General features: G+C 39.6%; 1 protein-coding gene across 6 annotated transcripts in view; it reads left to right on the forward strand.

Moving 5' to 3' along the window:
• The window catches only part of GEMIN5 (gem nuclear organelle associated protein 5), a 42,128-nt gene that overhangs the window by 8,684 nt on the left and 17,819 nt on the right, over nt 1-15,625 (forward strand). For all 6 annotated transcript variants that reach the window (XM_044230735.1, XM_044230740.1, XM_044230765.1 and 3 more), the window contains exons 9-15: nt 1,142-1,227; nt 4,100-4,182; nt 5,301-5,437; nt 8,062-8,135; nt 8,612-8,793; nt 11,229-11,368; nt 12,587-12,758. In XM_044230735.1, the coding sequence (XP_044086670.1) occupies nt 1,142-1,227; nt 4,100-4,182; nt 5,301-5,437; nt 8,062-8,135; nt 8,612-8,793; nt 11,229-11,368; nt 12,587-12,758 (874 nt within the window). The remainder of the gene's footprint in view (nt 1-1,141; nt 1,228-4,099; nt 4,183-5,300; nt 5,438-8,061; nt 8,136-8,611; nt 8,794-11,228; nt 11,369-12,586; nt 12,759-15,625) is intronic.

The following is a 15,625-nucleotide window of genomic DNA, read 5'->3' on the forward strand; positions in this document are numbered from 1 at the left end:
AGTTATAATACAAAACATATTCAATGGTGTCAAACTATTAAAAATGTTAATGTGGCTCCTTCTTTGATGTGGAAAGGTGTTGATGATTCATGGAAAGTGAAAATTATAAAACATGAATTGCAGATTATACAACTATATATGATTTTTGTTTTCTCTATTTATTTAGTCTAAAAGCAATAAATGTTTGGTTAAAAGGAAAACCATTCAGAATTGTCAAATCACTATGTTGTACACCTGAAGCTAATTATAACATTGTATGTCAACTATACTTCAATAAAAAAATAATAACAGGGACTCCTAGGTGGCATAGTTGGTTAAGTGTCTGACTCTTGGTTTCAGCTCAGGTTGGGATCTCAGGGTCCTGAGATCCAGCCCCATGCAGGCACTCAGCATTCAGTGCAGAATCTGCTTGAGATTCTCTCTCTCTCAAACAAATAAATCTTTAAAAAAATAATAACAACAGAAAAAAAGAAAACCAAACGGTATAGAAGTGTAGATTGCAAAAAATCATCCTACCCTCCACTCTATTCTCCCACTTTTTTTAAAAAAGATTTTATTTATTTATTTGTCAGAGAGACAGAGAGAGTACAGGCAGGCTGAGTGGCAGGCAGAGGCAGAGGGAGAAACAAGCTTCCCACTGAGCAGGGAGCCTGATGTGGGACTCAATCCCAGGACGCTGGGATCATGATCTGAGCTGAAGACAGCCGCTCAACCGACTGAGCCACCCAGGTGTCCCTATTCTTCCACTAGTATAAAGCAGAGAACCACTGTTGCAGATTATATGAATAGAATCCTATTTTCTAAAGTATTATGGAATCTTTTCTCCCCACTCAACAGTGCACATCATTTAAATGTTTGAACCTATTTTTGTTTTTTTCAACTGTATATATTTAACTTTATTCACAAAAAAAAAAAAAAAAAAACCCGGGAAAGATACAAAATTGGCAATGGGATGTTTCAGATGGTGGGCTTACCAGTGACTTGTACTCTGCTTTATTGCTTTGCTTCTTTTAAATAATGAGAATTTGTTACTTTTAAAATTAGAAGATACCAAGAGCAAGAAAGTTGTGCATTTGAATACTGAAAGGATAACCCAATGGTTCCCTTGACAGTTTTGCCCCTCTCCTCCTGTGTTTTGTAGCTGTGCTGGCACCCAGCCAAGGAAGGCTGCTTAGCTTTTGGGACTGATGACGGGAAAGTGGGATTGTATGACACCTACTCCAACAAGTAAGATATAGAGTGTTTGACCCACTGACCATAATGTCATTGATGGAGTTAATTTTGATGCATAAACCTGGATGTACATCAGAATTGGCCTGGGAAACATCTTTAAGATCCTGGCTGTGAGACCTGATGCTTACAACATGGATTTATATTTTTTTTAATTTTTTTCAGGTGATAGTGATTCAGGCTTTCAGACCTGTGGTTACCACAAAAATAAATCATTTGCTTTTGCTCTCCTTCAGCTTTTCTTACAGAAGTTTTTAGGTGTCCATGAACACTGAAAGCCTAGTACAAAGAACAGCTCTGTGCCTTCCACCTAGACTCACAGTTGGTTAACATTTTGCCATACTTGCCTTATCTTTGCACACTTAAAATTAATAGTGATTCCATAATATGATCTAATATCCAGTCCATATGCACTTTTCTTCAGTTGAGCCAAAAATGATTTTCCTAGCTATTTTTTTTTTCAAATTCATTTCAATTAGGGTTCAACCCATTGCATTTTGTTATGTCTCTTTAGTCTCTCTTACTCTAAAAGAGCACCCCCACTTCTTTCCATAACATTGCCTTTTCAGATTGAAGATACCAGATAAGTTTTTGGTGAAAATATTCTACATTTTGGGCTTACCTAGTTATTTCTTTGTGGGGATTTCTAACTCATTTCAGTATTCCCCATATTCCCTGCAAGCTGGAAGTTCTATCTAGAGCTTCATTGTCCATTCCAGTAGTCCTTTTAGCCACAGGTGACTATTGGGCTGTGCTGTAAGTGTAAATACAGTCAAATTCAAAGACAGCCTCCCCCCGCCTCTAAAATGTAAAATATCTCAATAATTATTTTATTTTGATATTTTAAAAGATAATACTTTTGTATATTGAGCTAGATAAAATATACTATTGAAATTTAATTTCACCTATTTCTTCTGCTTCTTTGAATGTGGCTATAAGAAAGCTTTAAGCTGCATATGTGGCTCATCTGTATGGCTCACTCTATGAGTCTGTTAACACACAGCTATCCTAGATGCTTGATTAGATTCCAGACCTACGCTGTTCATTTTGGTAGCCCCAAAATGCTATTTATATTTAAAATAATTAAAATTAAATCAAATTAGCAGTTATGTTCCTGGTTTCTCCTGAGCCACATTTCGGGTGCACAAGGCCCAGCGCTTATTGAACAGCACTATTCTAAACCCAGGATTGGAGAGCCACAGCTCATAACTTAAGAATGGTTCTACCTTGGGGCGCCTGGGTTGCTCAGTGGTTTGAGCCTCTGCCTTCGGCTCGGGTCATGATCTCAGGGTCCTGGGATCGAGCCCCGCGTCGGGCTCTCTGCTCAGCGGGGACCCTGCTTCTCCCCCTCTCTCTCTGCCTGCCTTCTGCCTACTTGTGATCTCTGTCTAGCAAATAAATAAATAAAAATCTTTAAAAAAAAAAAAAAAAAGAATGGTTCTACCTTTTTAAATTATTGGGGGAAAAAACCAAATGACTACTATTTCATGACATGAAAATTACACAGAATTCAGATTTCAATGTCCGCAGATAAAGCGTTATCAGAACCCAGCCAGACTCATTTGTTGACACCTTATTGGAGGCTGCTTTCATAGCACCAGAGCACAGTGAGAGGAGATGGGTACTGGCTGGCCCTTTTCAGGCTAAGTTTGCCAATCCCTATTCTAGATCATTCATTTCTAAGTAGGAATTATTAACTACACTGCAGAGGCAACCTTTTTTATATGCAATTTTTTAAGTATATACATAAACCTATGTGCAGTCAGCTCATTGCATTTTCTGTTCTGCAGTTAACTCCATTTTTTAATTCGCAAAAAATAATAATATACTATCTCAAAGGGGCACTGAAGAAAATAAAACCAGATTTCAATTTAAATAGCTCTGTGTCTTCACAAAATTGTTGACTAATTCTATTAAATTAATATCTTCTGGTTATTACAAGCTGAAGATCCAAACACACACAGGAAGGGTGTATAGTAGGAGGAAGGGTGCTGCTGTAGATATGCTGTTAGGCAGTATTCAGCCAGAATCACTTGTTCTATTTCTTTGAGCCCAAAGAAATTGGGGTTTATTGTCCAGAATGATGATGCTGCATGTGTCAGAAATGTGGAAGTAAATAAGACAACAGCTAGTTCGGTCGTAGGTTCTGGACCCCAGGAATTCACACATCATACAGAGAACACGGTTTATGGTGAAGGTAACAGCCATACCGCCCTTTACTGACACTTCATGTGTCTTTAACCACCCCAGCCTTCCACATGACCCTCAAGAGTAAGATGTCTTCAGTCAAAAACTTTGAAATCAGACTTTTCTAAAATCTTGCCTTAGTTTAAGAATGTGTTATTAATGACAGGGTAAATCTAAAATGACTTCTGATCTTTTACTTGAAAGTGAGGTGGGTCCATCTGTATGATGATAGCAGACACTTAGCAGGAACCTTAGTTCTGGGTTGAACAGTTCACATTTTCTGTCTTGTTCTGTTTTTCTCTAGTTGTCATAACCTTGACCATACTTGTAACTACAGTAACATTAGAATATATGACATTTAAGTGAAGTGGACGGCTGGGGGGAGAGGGGGAAAAAAATCCCAAACTGGTTCCATAGTGGGGAGAGGGGTAGTGGGGAGGGATAATCTGTTTTTCTGGGTAAAGTACTTTTGGGACTTAATCATTTTGGTGGCAGATATCATTCCATGGTATGTTATTTAAGGGTTGGCTTCTCCAAAATCAACTATTTAGAGAAGGATACTGTTAAATTGTTTTTCTCTAGTATCAGCAACTAGTAGGTAGGAACATTTTAAAAAAAGGTGGGTCTGTTTTCCACTGTGCCTTCTTTTTAAATTTCTGTTTGTCATCCCCTTTCCCCCCAGACCTCCACAGATTTCTAGCACATATCATAAGAAGACTGTGTACACTTTAGCCTGGGGGCCACCACTACCCCCCATTTCGCTTGGTAAGTACCTGAGCCATTCTCTAGCAAACACGAGTTCATTCTCTTTCTTTCAGTTTAATTGTAAGATACTCAAGCTAGAAAGTCATAAATATTCTAGTACAGTGACTGCTTAGACAGACTGCTATGTCTCCCCAAGGATCCATAAGGGTAGTCACAGCAGGTAATAAGTTAGAATCCATTCGCCCATAATAAGAATCCCCAAACTCGAAAGCATCATTTGGTCTCTTCAAGCTGAATTTTTTTCATGGTGCATGTAGTTCCCTCATGCTGGCTTCTGGTCCCCAGTCTAATGCTTTCTCACTAAAATTTGCTATTTCTTTTTAATTTTATCAGAATTACCATGAATGTTATTTGAGTACAGAAATGGAGTACTGATAATCTGTTTTCACCTACAGTTAAAGCACACAGAATTCCTCAAATGATCTCTTTGGCATCACTGTAATCTGGCCCTTTACCTCTTCTTGCTTCTCAGCCTTATCTTTATTACCCCTAAAGTGATATCCATAGTAATGGCAGTACACAGAGAAAATAATGTAAATCATCAGAACCCAAGCAGCATTGCAGTTGGAGGTCATTCCTTCATTCAGTCAACAACTGTTTTAGTGGATCCTTGATTTGGTGCCAGGCATATAGTTCTAGCAGTGGTGAAAATAAAACTTGTCCTTAAAGAAACCCACAAGAACCACTGTTTGCTTCTTAAAAGTCAACAAGAGGATTGCCGGAATACTAAACCATTGCTTTGAGGACAGCCCCTTATAGTTAGTCATAGGAAACCCGTATGTTTAAATGTGCTCAGAATGGAGGACTCATTTCTGAAAGGAAAGGTAAATAAATTCTCATAAACATTGCGAACATGTTTTTTTATCCCAGCTTTAATACCCATACTATTTGAATAGGAGAAGAATGGCTAAAACAAATATGCTATATTATAAATATTACTGCAGAATTAGTATATGTTTTTATTTGTCCCAATAACTGTGTTCATATGCAAGGAACAGTGAATTTATTCCAATGTGTTAACAAAATTCTTTTAAAACAACTCATAGTATGCAACAGTATAGCAACAAATAGTTAAGCTGATGAAATGCAAAACTAATAAACTTTCTTATCTTCTATAGGAGGAGAAGGAGACAGACCTTCCCTCACTTTATACAGCTGTGGAGGGGAAGGGATTGTCTTACAGCATAACCCCTGGAAGCTTGGTGGAGAGGCCTATGATATCAACAAACTCATCAGGGACACCAATTCAATCAAAGTGAGTTCTTGTGTTCTTCTCTGAATCTCTACATATTCTTGCTTTCCCATCTTGCATAAAAATGCCATTATTAGAGATATCCATTATGCTAACAGATTTCTTAGATGTTCCTAAAAGCATTAGTGAATTTGTGATTTATAATACGTAATGTAGAAATCTTAATCCCGGAGTAAATCTAGGAACTTAACCACACACACACACACACACACACACACACACATACATACATACAAATAAAAGTTTTGTCTCAGTTGCCATGGTGATAGATGATAAATATTCAGATCTTTTTCTGGCCAGCATCCTTTTCAGGCCAGCCACTATGGAGGTACATAGTGAGACTTTGGTAAAAATTAATATGGTGACCAAGTATGGCTGCAAAGTACTTTGCTCAAGACAGAATAACCATTTTATTTTTAATTTTTTGGTGAAATAATTACAGAATTTACACAAGAATAATACAAATAGTTCCTTATATCCTTGACCCAGAGACCCAAATCACTTTTTAATCACTTTCTTGAATCACTTTTGCCTTCCCATTTTATCAATTTATCTATGCCAGAACTGTCTTTTGAAGGGAAACCGTAAATGTTGAAAGTTCCTTACTCCTGCAAATGAGCATTTTTTTTTAAAGATTTTATTTATTTATTTAACAGACAGAGATCACAAGTAGGCAGAGAGGCAGGCAGAGAGAGAGGAGGGGAAGCAGGCTCCCTGCTGAGCAGAGAGGCCCGATGTGGGGCTCAATCCCAGGACCCTGGGATCATGACCTGAGCCAAAGGCAGAGGCTTCAACCCACTGAGCCACCCAGGCACCCCAAATGAGCATTTTTATTGGCACTCATTATTTTTGAATTTTTTTTTTTAAGATTTTATTTATTCATTTGACAGACAGATCACAAGTAGGCAGAGAGGCAGACAGAGAGAGAGAGGAAGAAGCAGGCTCCCTGCCAAGCAGAGAGCCCAACTCGGGGCTCGATCCCAGGACCCTGGGATCATGACCTAAGCTGAAGGCAGAGGCTTTAACCCACTAAGCCACCCAGGGGCCCCTATTTTTGAATTTTTGAATAACAAGAATAACATTTAATCAAACTGATTTTTATCAACTGTATTCTTTTATTAAATATTATCTCAGTATTAACATTCAGCAGTGAATAAAAGAGATAAAATTTCTGTTCTGAAAGAGCTTTTAGTTTTGTGGTTGAATATGTGCATCTGAATTTCATGCAAGGAGGGGCACCTGGCTGACTCAGTCAGTGGAGCATGTGACTTTATTTTTTTCCAAGACTTATTTTTTCTTTTCTTTTTTTTTTTCAAGATTTATTTTTTCTTTGAGAAAAAATTTTAAAAATAAATAATAATAATAATAATTTAATTAATTATTAGATTATCAATATAAATAAATACAAAACACAAGCAGGGAGAGGCAAAGTCCCCGCTGAGCCAGGGACTCGGTCCCAAGACTCCAGGATCATGAACTGAGCCAAAGGTAGACGCTTAATCAGCTGAGCCACCCAGGCACCCCCCAGAACACGTGCCTCTTGATCTCAGGGTTGTGGTTTCAAGCCCCATGTTGGGTATAAAGATTACCTAAAAATAAAAGCTTAAAAAAAGACTTAACACGGGGCACCTAGGTGGCTCAGTGGGTTGAGCCTCTGCCTTCAGCTCAGGTCATGATCTCAGGGTCCTGGGATCGAGGCCCGCATCAGGCTTTCTGCTCAGCTGGGAGCCTGCTTCTCTCTCTCTCTGCCTAGCTCTCTGCCTACTCGTAATATCTCTCTCTCTGTCAAATAAGTAAGTAAAATCTTCAAAAAAAAAAAAAATAAAGACTTCATACAAGTAGTTTAGGCTGGAGTTAGAAATTTGGAATTCCTGGGGCACCTGGGTGGCTCAGTCGGTTAAGCATCCAACTCTTGATTTTGGCTCAGGTAATGATCTCGAAGTGATGAGATTGAGCCCTGCATCTGGCTCCAAGCTGGGTGTGGAGCCTGCATGGGATTCTCTCTTTCCCTCCCATCTGCCTCTCCCCAAATGCTTGAGAGCTCACTCATTCTTTCTCTCTCTTTTAAAAAGAAAGAAATTTGGAATTCCTTCAGATGAATGGTAGCTGAAGAAGCTGTGGGCATATATGAAATGGTCTAAAGAGATAAGAAGACAAGAGGGTGTCCCTTGGTGAAACACCAACAATTGGGAGAAAAAAAAATGTAGAAGGAAAAGAAACAGAAATCCTTTTGTTAAATGTAGAAGGAAAAGAAACAAATCCTTTTGTTAAGGAGATATGACCCCCCATGTTACCAAGCCAATGGACATGTTACCGTCTCTTCTGTGGCATAAAAATCATTTTAATGAAGTTCAAACATAATGTAAATGAAGTTCATTTAATGAAGGTTAGATACTGTAAACTTTAATATTTACTGACTTCTCTTTTTTGTCCCAACTAAGCAAATTACAATTAGAATGCTTGCCTTTAGTAACACTTGTGGTAACTCTATGTAGGTTATTTACAGGTTGCATAATTAGAACATTTTTAACTCCAGGAATTTTTTTTCTCAAGCTGTCATTGATTTGTAAGATACACAGAGAGAATAACAGTGCTTTTAGTCAAGATCGGTTTGTTTTGCTTTCTAGTACAAATTGCCTGTACACACAGAGATCAGCTGGAAAGCAGATGGCAAAATCATGGCTCTTGGCAATGAAGACGGGTATGTGTTTGTTTCTTTATTAAAAAAATAAAATAAAATAAAATAAAATTATTTTATGCTTCACAAAATGCTCATCTACTGCACTGGACTGTCTAAATCTTCGTTTTTTTAATGTAAGCCTGGGCAGAAATGCTTTTTAGACCTCACTGTGCTCTTTCTGATGTTGATTATAGCACATAGTCCTAATTTAGCCATTGATTCATTAATTCTATTTTAGCTTTTCCATAGCACCATTTGTCACAAGAGGCTGAGAAACACAACTTTACAGAGATTGTTGGGATTTTCTTAAAGCTGAATATACTTGTTGAAAGAACAGCCTTTTGTTTCTAGTTCTCTGTAAGAGAACTTTGCAGTGATAAATAGGGTTACCCTATTCCATTTCACCTTTATTTGAGTGATGGAATGAGGGAGATACCTATTTGCATTAGACTGTAATTTGAGCATCCGTCTTTCTTCTCATGTGTTCGCTATTCCAGATCAATAGAAATATTTCAGGTTCCCAACCTGAAACTGATATGCACCATCCAGCAGCATCACAAGCTTGTGAACACCATCAGCTGGCATCATGAGCATGGCAGTCAGCCGGAGCTGAGCTACCTGATGGCCTCTGGGTCCAACAATGCCGTCATTTATGTGCACAACCTAAAGACTGTCATAGGTACCTTTGGTTTCTTACACTGCTTTGCACTCTTTACAATCCAACTACTTTGCATTCTAAGTTTTTTTGTTTTGTTTTGTTTTTTTACTTGCTTTTTGGTATTAAAATGTTATTCTTGTTTGTTTTTTTCTGCTTTCAAAAGTAACATATTCTTGGGGCGCCTGGTGGTTCAGTCTATTAAGCATCTCCCTTCGGTTCAGGTCATGATCCCGGGGTCCAGGGATCAAGTCCTACATTGGGCTCCCTTCTCAGGGGAGAGCTCCCTTCTCAGAGAGAGCTTCTCCCTCTGCCTGCCTCGCACCCTGCTTGTGCTCTATCTCACTTTCTCTCAAATTAAATAAATAAAATCTTTTAAAAAACAAAACAAAAGTAACATATTCTTCTTCATTAAAGTAAGACAGGTGCCTGGGTGGCTTAGTCGGTTATACATCAGACTCTTGGTTTTGGCTCAGGTCATGATCTTAGGGTGGTGAGAGAGAGTCCGCGTACATGGTTAAAAGAGCCCCTTTTTTATTTTTTTTTTTAAAGATTTTATTAATTTATTTGACAGAGAGATCACAAGCAGACAGAGAGGCAGGCAGAGAGGGAGATAGAGGGAAGCAGGCTCCCTGCTGAGCAGAGAGCCCGATGCGGGACTCGATCCCAGGACCCCGAGATCATGACCTGAGCTGAAGGCAGCGGCTTAACCCACTGAGCCACCCAGGCGCCCAAAAGAGCCCCTTTTTTAAACACAGAAGCAGTGAGATTACTTTTTTCCTAATTTCCTAATATGAAGAAATTATACTCTAATACTGCACTGTTTCCAGAATACTGCCAAGTGTGTGCTGTCAGCCATAGTGAACATAGTTGACATTTTTATTTTCTCTAGAATTTTCCATAGTTTTCTGAGAATCCTTATCTGTAACAACAACAACCCCCAAAAACAAAAAACAAAAAACAAAAAAAAACGATTCTAGCAGTGGTTCCCTCAAGTTAAAAGCAATATAGAAAAACTGTTAGAAGTATAGGGGCGCCTGGGTGGCTCAGTGGGTTAAAGCCTCTGCCTTCGGCTCAGGTCATGATCCCAGGGTTCTGGGATCGAGCCCCGCATCGGGCTCTCTGCTCGGCAGGGAGCCTGCTTCCTCCTCTCTCTCTCTGCCTGCCTACTTGTGATTTCTGTCTGTCAAATAAATAAATAAAATCTTTAAAAAAAAAAAAAAGAAAAACTGTTAAAGTATCGACAGACTTTCCTAACAATAAGTAGTAGACAGTGTATAACTAATGAGCATGACACATTAGACAGCTTTTCCTGGTCCTTATTATTAGTGGGATACCAAATTAAGCATCCACTTTGGCAGAGGGCATTAACTGTTCAGAGCAATCTTTGTCTACACTAACATCTCCATTTGTTTTTTATTTCACATCTACTGAATAACAGAAAAAGACCAAAAAGTGACCAGAATCAATATTACTTTATTTCAGGCTTAGAGGAAAGATGCAAGAATAATACAGAGAACTCTCATACACCCTCTCACACGTTCAGTAACTGTTAACCTTTTGTCATAGTCACGTGGTTCTGTGTATGTGTGTGCCTGAGTACATATTTTTTCCAGACTGTTGATGTTGCATGCATCATGCCCCCATGTCCCTTAATATTTGTGTATTTTGTAATAAGGATATTCCCTTACAATCTACAATTCCATTATGAACTTCAGTTAATTTAACAATATGTATACAGTAGTTTAATCTACCATCCATATTCTAGGGTTTTTTGGTTTGTTTGTTTGTTTTAAGATTTTATTTATTTATTTGTCAGAGAGATAGAGAGAGTACAGGCAGGCAGAGTGGCAGGCAGAGGCAGAGGGAGAAGCAGGCTCCCTGCGGAGCAAAGAGGCCAATGTGGGACTCAATCCCAAGATGCTGAGATCATGATCTGAGCCAAAGGCAGCCACTTAACCCACTGAGCCACCCAGGCATCCCTCATATTCTACTTTTGTCAGTTGATCCAGCCATGTCCTTTATATCTAGAATAGTCTCTAAGCCTTTTCTTTTTTTTTTTTTTTTTAAGCCTTTTCTTTTTTAATCTTTTTAATACTGCCCTGTTATTTTGTAGATGTCCTCTTAGTCTGGGATAGCCTGGTATGAAAATATGATTAAATTCACATTATGTATCTTCAGCTACCTTAAAAATGATGACACATCCTTCTTGATATTATATGCAAAAGATACCATTTTCATTTTGGTGGCTTTTAGAAAGACAGAATGACAGCTGACGCTTCTTGCGGTAAACCCATTTGGGAGGCACTGCTTACGTGCCCATTGTCTTAACCAATAAATAATACTGCCTGCTGAAAGTTGTCTAGAAAGCACATGGCAAAATCTTGACTCTCCATGTTAACTCCGCTGTGTCTTTTTGTTGTTGCTGGTAGAAATGACATCTTCCCCTTGTCTCTTAGAGAGCAATCCTGAAACTCCAGTGACCATTACAGAGCCCTACCGGACCCTGTCAGGGCACACAGCCAAGATTACCAGTGTGGCATGGAGCCCACATCATGATGGAAGGCTGGTATCTGCTTCCTACGATGGTACAGCTCAGGTACTATTGTGTCCTTGATTCTGTAGGTTTTTTACTATATACGCTAACTGGAACTCTTTCCTCTTTTCCCCCAGCTGTGTACATTTCTTCCCTGGCCATTATTTTCTACAGAAAGGGGTATTCTGAGCTTTGGAAGGCATTTTAGTTCATCCCACGTATCTGAGCCCTTGGCAGGCTAAATTGGGTTTTGGGGTTTTGTATTTATTTTTGTTTTATTTAGATGACAGGGAAAGTATTGATAAGAACTGTTTTTTAACATTTCATTCTTATTGTCATATGATGGACTAAATTGATGTGAGAAGTACTTGCTCCTGTTTTTAAACACAGAAACGGGGGCTATAAATCAATAACAGTTTTTAATGATAAACTGGTGAGTCAAAAATCTTCAAACTGAAAAAATAAAGATGAGATGCCAAGCCATAGCTATGAGGTAGGACTTTCAGATAGCAGAACCAGAACGTGAGGAACTGGAGAGCTAACCTCTGATGGATGTCCATCTCAGTGTTGAGTTGTAACCGAGCTATTTGCACAAAGCTAGGAACCAGGAGGGGCTGCCCTCTGTGAAATGGAGATGGGGTAATTCAAGAAACTATAAAGAAATTGATAATCTCACAGAGATGGGGACAAAAGAATCACCTGTGAGAAGTCAGAATCATACACATGCCCTCCACATGCAAGTATAGGCTCTAAATTAAAATTCTCTTCATGAGGGGCGCCTGGGTGGCTCAGTGGATCGGGCTGCTGCCTTCGGCTCAGGTCATGATCTCAGTGTCCTGGGATCGAGCCCCGCATTGGGCCCTCTGCTCAGCAGGGAGCCTGCTTCCCCCTCTGTCTCTGCCTGCCTCTCTGCCTACTTGTGATCTCTCTCTCTGTCAAATAAAATAAATAAAATCTTTAAAAAAAAAAAAAATTCTCTTCATGACATCAGATTCCCCAGCCCAAAAAACATAGAATGCTCATTTAGTACAGTGAAATCCATAGGGGCACCATTAGAAGCCCATTCAGAATCATCTCCATAAGAATGTCTCTATATCCCAGAGTGCATAAGCCTTCTACAAGAAAAAATAATTCTAAAATTTGAACTCCTAAGAGAAAATAATAAATCATAAGGGGAAATAAGAGTATACATATTTTTTTAAAATCTTTTTTAACTTAAATCCCCCAAAGTAACAGATTAACCAGAATTTATCTATGCTATTGTGTGACTTTGGGTTTTAGGTGTGGGATACTCTCCGAGAAGAGCCTCTTTGCAATTTCCGAGGACATCGAGGTCGACTGCTTTGTGTGGCGTGGTCCCCACTGGACCCAGACTGCATCTACTCAGGGGCAGATGACTTCTGTGTGTACAAATGGCTTACTTCCATGCAAGAACATTCCCGGCCTCCTCAAGGTCAGTTGGAACCAGGAGCCTGTAAATGCTTGTCTAATTCCCTTTCTCCCTTCCTCAGTAATTGAGCTGATCAAGGTCAAGAAAAGAGGACATTCCTGTAGAGTCGCAGTGATAGTATGGTATGGGTTGCCTTCCCAACCAAAGAATACAGCCATGAGGACAACATACAAATACTAATGAGTTATACCTAGCACCCAGATCTTGGTTTCTATGTATCATTTTCTGTTAAAAGAGACCAACCAGGGACGCCTGGGTGGCTCAGTTGGTTGGACGACTGCCTTCGGCTCAGGGCGTGATCCTGGAGTCCCGGGATCGAGTCCCGCATCAGGCTCCCAGCTCCATGGGGAGTCTGCTTCACTCTCTGACCTTCTCCTCGCTCATGCTCTCTCTCACTGTCTCTCTCTCTCTCTCAAATAAATAAATAAATAATCTTTAAAAAAAAAAAAAAAAAAAAAAAAGAGACCAACCAGAACTTCTTAGAGAAATGCCTAATTCCAGGTTGGGAAAGGAAAAAATAAGATATGGGCCTCGAACATCATCTGGTGCCACAAAGGAAGGAAGTGCTCAAAAACTGAGATATATCAAGAGGACAAAGAAGCCAGCTCGCAGGGGCTCCCACTAACCAAATCTGGGACAGTCTAAACTTGAAAATAGTGAGAAAAAGAATTCCATTTCTGGCAGTCAAAGATCAAGGTGCCAACTTGCACACCTGCCATATACAGCTAGAAAACTAGACAGAGGGGCAGGGCACCTGGGTGGCTCAGTCAGTTAAGTGTCTGCCTCTGGCCCAGGTCATGATCCCAGAGTCCTGGGATCAAGCCCCACATTGGGCTCCCTGCTCAGCAAGGAGCCTGCTTCTCTCTCTGCTGCTCCCCCTGCTTGTTCTCTCTCTCTCTCTCTCTCTGTCAAATAGATAAATCTTTTTTAAAAAACTAGACAGAATAATATACGAGTAAAAATGATCCAAATAAATGAAAAGATATAGCCATATTAAAAATTTATAAAAGAATGCTTATAGCAGGGGCGCCTGGGTGGCTCAGTCGTTAAGCGTCTGCCTCTGGCTCAGGTCATGATCCCAGGGTCCCAGGATCAAGCCCCACATCAGGCTTTCTGCTCTGTGGGAAGCCTGCTTCTCCCTCTCCCACTCCCCTGCTTGTGTTCCCTCTCTCGCTGTGTCTCTCTTTGTCAAATAAACAAATAAAATCTTTTTAAAAACAAACAAATAAATAAAAGAATGCTTATAGCAGCTTTATCTGTAATCGCCACAAACTAAAAACAACCCACAAGTCCATCAGCTGGTAAATAAACTATGGTCTATCCCTAGAGGGCAGTTCTACTCAGCTATAAAAAAAAAGTAACTACTGATAAAAACAGAATCCCCAGAAATGTTACACTGAGTAGAAGACACTGGGCACAAAAGACTACATGCTGTATAATTCTAATGTATAATAGAAAATACAATCATATATAATACGAAATTCTAAAACAGGTGAAACTATAGTGATAGCAGATGAGTGACTGCCTGGGACTCAGAAAGTGCATCTTCCTGCAAAGAGGCAGGAGGGAATGTTTTGAGATAATAGAAATATTTCGTGTTTTCTTTGTGGTGGTGAGTTACATGATTATACATCTGTCAAAACTCACCAGAGTATTAAAAAGTGGGTATAGTATGTTAAACTATACCTCAATAAAGATGACTTTTAAAAAGCAAAGGATAAAGGGCTTAAAACTTAGAAAGTAGGGGCGCCTTGGGTGGCTCAGTCGGTTGAGCATCTGCCTTGCCTCGGGTACTGATCCCAGGGTCCTCAGATGGAGCCTTGCGTCATCAGGCTCCGGCTCAGTGGGAAGCCTGCTTTTCCCTCTCCCTCTGTCTGCCCTTCCCTCCCGTTCATGTGCTCTCTCTCTCAGAGAAACAAAATCTTAAAAAAAAAAAATACTTAAAAAGTAAGTAAGTAGGGGCGCCTGGGTGGCTCAGTTGTTAATCATCTGCCTTTGGCTCAGGTCCTGATCCCAGGGCTATGGATTGAGCCCTGCATCAGGATTCCTGCTCAGTGGGGAGCCTGCTTCTCCCTCTCCCACTCCCTCTGATTGTATTCCCTTTCTCGCTGTCTCTAGCAAATGAATAAATAAAATCTTTAAAAAAAAAAAAAGTCAAATAAGTAATAACCAATTAAAACAAAATGGGAATCCATGAGTCCATATTGAGGGGGGAAAAAAATGAAGGTCTAAATAAATGGGGAGAAACAAAAGCTCTTGTTCATAATAGAATGCCAACTAATAAATGTAGAATGAATGATGGAATCAGCAAATTACCATTCAGCAGTCATCACAGTAACAGTTTGTGGTCCAGAAACATCAATGGAGGGTGCCTGGGTGGCTCAGTCGATTGAGCATCTGCCTTTGGCTCGGGTCATGATCCCAGGGTCCTGGGATAGAGCCCTGCGTCAGGCTCTCTGCTCATCGGGGAGCCTGCTTCTCCCTCTCCCTCTCCCTTTGCCTGCCACTCTGCCTACTTGCGATTGTGTGTGTGTGTGTCAAATAAGTTAAAAAAAAAAGAAAGAAACATCAATGGATCCTAAAACTAGTGGATGCAAATACTTAGTAATTACAAAGGAAAATGATTTTTCAAAAAGAAACCTGCAAGACACCCCCTTAACCAGGTGGTAAAAGTAAACAATCCAATAATGAGACAAACAAATTTTGTGCTACCTCCAATGTTGTACTGACAGCATCACTCCTATATATGCCAGCCCAAAATGCAAAACCTAAATTTAATCATGACAAACATCTGGCAATCGGGGAAATCAACAAAGTAACCGTCCTGTAATTTTTACAGAACAAGTTTCAAGGCATGAAAGTTAAAGGAA

The sequence above is a fragment of the Neovison vison genome, chromosome 1 (genome assembly GCF_020171115.1).
Source record: "Neovison vison isolate M4711 chromosome 1, ASM_NN_V1, whole genome shotgun sequence".
NCBI lineage: Eukaryota > Metazoa > Chordata > Mammalia > Carnivora > Mustelidae > Neogale > Neogale vison.